At 35.2% G+C, this 6,097-nt stretch overlaps 1 protein-coding gene across 1 annotated transcript; it reads right to left on the bottom strand.

The window, feature by feature from the left end:
• LOC127729236 (uncharacterized) lies at window positions 1-3,222 on the bottom strand. Its single transcript, XM_052236978.1, has 2 exons — window positions 2,239-3,222; window positions 1-1,593 (listed from the first exon to the last, which is right to left on the bottom strand). Exons 1-2 carry the CDS (start codon window positions 2,579-2,581, stop codon window positions 788-790), a joined length of 1,149 nt encoding a protein of 382 aa, XP_052092938.1. The 5' UTR covers window positions 2,582-3,222; the 3' UTR covers window positions 1-787.
• Between the last annotated feature and the right edge of the window lie 2,875 nt (window positions 3,223-6,097).

The raw sequence follows: 6,097 nt of genomic DNA, 5'->3' as shown, positions 1-6,097 counted from the left end.
TTTTAATAATTAAATTATTTTTCTTTTCAAGTAAAAAATACTCAGAATATGTAAAAGTTCGGAACAAAATACCGGGCCGGTTGCAGAAGACTTTGAGAAAAAGACCATCGCCGAAAACAACTGAGCGTTTTGTTTAGACTTTTATAATGAGTAAACATGTAAAGTAAACAATTTTTGCAAGTTAGTTTGTCCCAGTCCCAGATTTCTTTTGGAAACAAATAAAAAAAGTGGAGAAATGTTACAAATCTATGAAATGCAGTAGATGTAAATACCTTTTTAACACCTTTCAGTAGGTTGTCGGAATCAGGACAACTGACCAAAGACAAATCGGACCAAGACATCTCGGACAATTTTAAGAAAACTCGGACCACTTTCAAAGACAACTCTGACCAGTTTGAAACACTGTTCAGACCAGTGTTTTGTCTAGATTTGACTGAAGTTGTTTTATACGTATACATATATAACATTGAAATTAAATCGAACATTTGAAAGTATAGACCCCTTGATAATTTTGTTTAAATATTCTTCAGATTCTTATGTTATCTTTTAAAGTACACGTATGTCTGTAAACCCAATATTAGATTTAATGCATGTCAAAACATTAAGCGATGAACATTTACATTTTTCTTTAGAAATAAAGTAGTTATATTTTATAGAAAAATATATTACATCATTCTCGATTTTAATCCTTTTTCAATTTAACATTTTGTACGCCAAACGAGTGTTTCGTTTACAAAGTAGTCATCAGTAACGCTCGAATGAACAAGGATATCAACTGGAATCGATACTACAGTTCTTCTCTACTTTTCATATTTAAACCATATTCTTTTCGGAGTCCTATATAAACGTTTCTAGGATTATTAGGTGAAAATGTTTCCAACGTTGTTAATACGCTTAACCGTTCTCTTTCAAATTTGTTACTTAACATTGCTTGTTCATAAAAATCAACCGTTTCCTTTGCAGCCTGTTCGAAAGACGTGGGCTTAAAACCAAGTTTATGCTTTGCTTTTTCACAGCATATTGGACCTCTTGTAACGGACGGAAATAAGTGAACAACATCTTCATTGTCAGACACTTGAATATCAATATCTTGCTTTTCCATATGTTTTTTCATCATTTCAAGAACTTCTGGCAGCGTTGGCGTCTCATCAAAAGCAAAGTTGTATGCTTCGTCTAAAAGGTCTTTGTCATAATTCAAACTTTGTGATACAATTTTTGCAACGTCTTCAACATAAACGAAGCTCATCGGAAAGTTAACAAGATTTTTCGGAATAGATATTTCTGTCTCTAAGTATGGTGATAATCGCAACCAAGCCTGGTATATCCACCAACGGTACGTGTTATCACGTGATCCAATAACATCCGGCAATCTGATGAAGAAGTATGGCATCCCACCTTGCTTTCTCTGTTCTACCAAAACCTCTTCCCCTGAAAATTTCCGATGTCCGTAATCATCTTTCTTGTTTAAAATCTCCTGCTCTGGAATATCACCCGGTCGTACAGAATCGGTCTCTACCGTTGGCCGAGTATGGTTTTTCGTGCAGACCTCGTATACAGAGTCAGAACTGATGTAGATATAACGCCCTACTCGTCCTGCAATTAAAAAAAATCATATTTGTGCACGCCAAAGACGCGTATTTAATAGCTATTTTTTTGTCAAATGCTTTGCATATGGCAACATTTTCTGCATTTAGTTGGTTTGCATGTATAAAAAGGGGGGTTCCTTTTTGTTTGACAACTAATGCTTTTGTATGGGGAATTAAGGTTGGACCCCCCTCCCCCCTACCTTTTAAAATGGCTGGATCCGCGCCTGAAGTTTGAAGGTTTATTGCAATTATCATAAATTTTGTTATCTATGTTTTTAATTGACTTTGATACGAGTCTTTATAACTAATATAGATATATAGATTAAAGGATAAATGTGCCATGTACATAACAAACTAAGATCTCGATGAAAGTTACCGGCGGAATGAGTCAGTGTTGCACCTCATCCTTTTATTATTTATTTTTTTATTTATTGAAATTCACTGGATATATTTATTACATTGGTTGCAATAAATTACCTTGCCTGATTTCTCAGTGAAATAAATACCGATAATTTCACATGTGAAATGATACATTATAAAAAAGATAAAATTGAGAACAGAAATGGGGAATGTGTTTATAATATGACCGAAAATAGTATTGAGGTTCTTTTCATCCGAACAGAACCTCCGTAAAAATATGAAGTCGACTTACCTTGCAGAAGTTTCAATGTATCCTTGATTATATACGGATCAAAACCACTGAAATCTACAATTGCATCATAAAAATCATACTGTTCTGCACTCCAGCAATCCATTAAACTTTTCATTCGATCACATTTCAAATGCTTTATCCGTGGCTTGATAGTATCGTCAGTGTCCCAGTACCAGTTTCCTCTGGTAACCAAAGTCAAATCGTGTCCATTTTCTAGCATTTTATTTACGCTGGCTGCACCAATAAGACCATTTCCACCAAACAGCAGCACCTTTTTAACACCACCCGCGTTAGTCCAAAGAACAAGAGAGAAGAGTATTATAAATGATATCAATAAGCCCATGATTTCTAACTGAACAATACTTTCGTGTCTCCACTTTTAAAAACAAGATAAATAAAGTAAATGGCCTTGATGTTCAGTAGTTGTTGTTTGTTGATGTGGTTCATAAATGTTTCCCGTTTCCCGTTTTTTATATAGATTTTCCTGTTTGAATGGTTTTACAGTTAGTAATTTTTGGGGCCATTTATTATAGCTTGCTGTGCGGTGTGAGCCAAGGCTCTGTGTTGAAGACCGTACTTTGACCTATAATGGTTTACTTTTATAAATTGTGACTTGGATGGGGAGTTGTCTTATTGGCACTCATACGTACCACATCTTCTTATATCTATTAAGAGATAGAATGTGTTGAGATTTTTCAATTTTAATATAAAACATGATCATATTACAGGTGTAAATGTTAACATTAATATTTGCATTGATCCCTGGTTTGCAGTAATACTAGATTACAAGGATCATCACCATCTTAAGGGACAACCAATTGATTTTCTTGGGTGGGAAAAAAGGGGGGGTAGGAGGATTTTGAAAGTGAATATCCCAGTCTGGAACGACCTGATAAAATATTGCCCAAAACCGGATAAAAATGAATTATCTGCAACACAAAAATGCAGGAATTTTTTTATGTGTACAAAACTTTTTGTATGTTGATTTGTACCAAAGTCAAGTCGAAAAAAAAACCAACTTGCATAGCATTAGATAAAACTGCAAAAAAATCATCCTGTCCACCACTGTCATATCCCATGCAGTATCTTTTCTGTGTCTTATATATATAATATTGGTAAGAGATTGGCAAATGATAGGGTTTCCATTTCATAAAAATGTTTAAAGTTTGAATGTTTTCTGTAACTTAATCAGTAAAACCAGTATCATGAGTATGTCTATTCCTTATCGAGACAAAAGACTGACCTTTCGTATGGGAGGGGTGGGCATGGAAATGAAGGAACGGGAAGCGGGAGAAGAAAAGGGGGGTAAAAATGGGATATGTTGGAAAAAATATTCTGTCCGATTTTCGTCTGGGAGCAAGGGAAGGGAAGAGGGACTTGGGTTATGGAGAAGTGGGAATAAAGGACCCCCTAAACCCCCCTCCTATGGCCTTTTCAGCTACCGGTTTAGTGTGTCGTCTGCTTGAAATCTACGAAAGTTACCCGGGATTGTTTTACCAGATGATTAAAGCAGCAATAAAAAGGAGACATAACACATATTTACCCGTGAGGCTATCATTTCAACCTTTTCTCGTACAACCAGCACGTCCTACTTTTATTAACTGTACAATCGAGAATCCAAAAATCTTTTATTTACGAACTGACAGGTGCGTGTTGACGCCATTTTCAGACCTTCACATAAAAGAGCTTTGGGACAGAGGTCGGTAATCGGATGTCGGTGCGGAGAGATTCCGAAACGTTTGTGAAACACTCGTTAACTTGGTCGGTAAATTATTCTACGACCAGTCGTAAATCGTACGATTTACGATCTTTTGTGAAACGATAACCAGGTCGTACTTTGACCTATAATGGTTTACTTTTACAAATTGTGACTTGGATGGAGAGTAGTCTCATTTCCAGAACTCAAACCACATCTTCTTATATCTATAGGCTCACTATTGCACATATAAAGTTATTCAATGTTTACACTTATTAAGCATTTAAAGGGAGTTTTTGTAACCAAGATTCGTAAACATTCATGCGTTTGTCATTCAGTAAGTACAGTTCGAGTTAAAATTGAAATTCTCAAGTTCATCTATATTGATGACTTGGCATGAATTCAACATGTACACTACGTTTTTGTATACAAATTGTGTACATACCTCAGCATATTTTTAATATTATATATCGGCTTCTCTCAGCTTGATGTTGGTTATCGCTTAAGGACGCACAAAGTCCGGAATCAACTGTACGGTGGTTAAACCCAGTGTATATTCAATTAAGCATGTACGATAAGTTTGGATTTTAAATTGTTAATATCATCAATATCAAAATTTTCAAATGAGTATTGTCAGTTTTTTGCATGGCCATTATCACATAAAACCACAATGAAAATAAATCGCACCTCCAAATATCACACATCAGAAATGATCGCACCTACAGTGATAATACATTACACTAATAGTTAAAATGAATCGCTTTCAATAATCGATGTTCTAGATTCTGTTGCTTTGATAATACATTTTTGGACTTTAATCCTGTTAGTGTACATTGAAGGTCCAAGTTGACATGGATCCATTGACACAGATGGACTACTTTAACATAGAATCTATGACAAACTTCCCAACTTCCCCATTTCTCAGCAGTAAAAAATAGGATGAAAAATTTTGTCCTGCTTTTTTTTTTAGTTGTAATCTCTGTCCTGCCTTTTTATTTTTCACTCTATTCGATCCTGCATTTTTTTATTAGTTTATTCTACCTTTTTTTACCTGAATTGTCATCCTGCCTTTTTTTCTGCCAAGTTGCTCATTCTGCCTTTTTTTCACTCCAAATTCCTGTCCTGCTTTTTTTTCAAATTTCATCCTACCCCCCTTTAACTTTAATCTAGTTCTTATAGTATTCTAAACATTACCCAAGAACTGGCAAAAATTAATTGTACACATGCTATACATGCAGCAGACATAATTTGGTATAAACCCATCATTCGATTCCACGGGCATGGTGAGCAAAAAATTGATCCGTGAGACAAGATTTTGCCCCACACAGATTCCATTCAATACTAGAACATAGATTCTTTTTGTATTATAATAATTCCATGCAATAAATTGCTTCCCCGAGCGCAGCTGGATACGACCGCAGAGGTCCAACCCTGAACAGTTGGGGCAAAAATGGACACAATATTCGCGCATAAACAGGTCTGAATTTGGATTGTAATTAAATATTTGACACATAATAGGTTTCTGACACAGAATAACTGTAGTCAAAGAACTTAGAATTGGTTATATGATTGAATTTATATTCAATTTTTTGCTTTTGTGCAATACGCTTTTCTGTTGCGAATTGACCACCTCCAACCACAAAAAAAAAAAAAAAAAAAATTACCCCCCCCCCCCCCTTTTTTTTTGCTTTTGTGCAATGCACTTTGCTGTTGCTTATTGACCCCCCCCTAAAAAAAATTTTTTTTCACCTCCCCGCCCCCCCCCCCCCCCCCCCCCTTTTTCCCAAAAAAATTCTTTCCCTCAAGATATGGTCATAATATCAATTCAAACTTTCAGTGGAGTTTGCGACCATAATTACCCATTTAAATACATCATAAAAGTCTTAAAATAGAAAATGACATACATAAATAATCATGGCTAAAATTAATATTCCTTAATAGTAACTTCTAAAAATAAATTGACAGCTAATCATCTCAAGACAATACAGCATTTCTTTATACAAAATTTATAAGCAGTGTAAGGGAGTTAATCAAAACGTTGTGTTAAATTGTCTTAAGTAATTGTCCATTAACCAGGAAAACCTTGTTTTCCCCCTTTTTTGCCCCTATTTCCTAAACGGTTTGAGCCATAACCCCCCAAAGCAAATCCTAACCATCACTTTG

Source organism: Mytilus californianus, unplaced genomic scaffold, assembly GCF_021869535.1.
Source record: "Mytilus californianus isolate M0D057914Y unplaced genomic scaffold, xbMytCali1.0.p SCAF_2, whole genome shotgun sequence".
NCBI lineage: Eukaryota > Metazoa > Mollusca > Bivalvia > Mytilida > Mytilidae > Mytilus > Mytilus californianus.
This window is presented reverse-complemented; position numbering and strand designations above follow the sequence as displayed.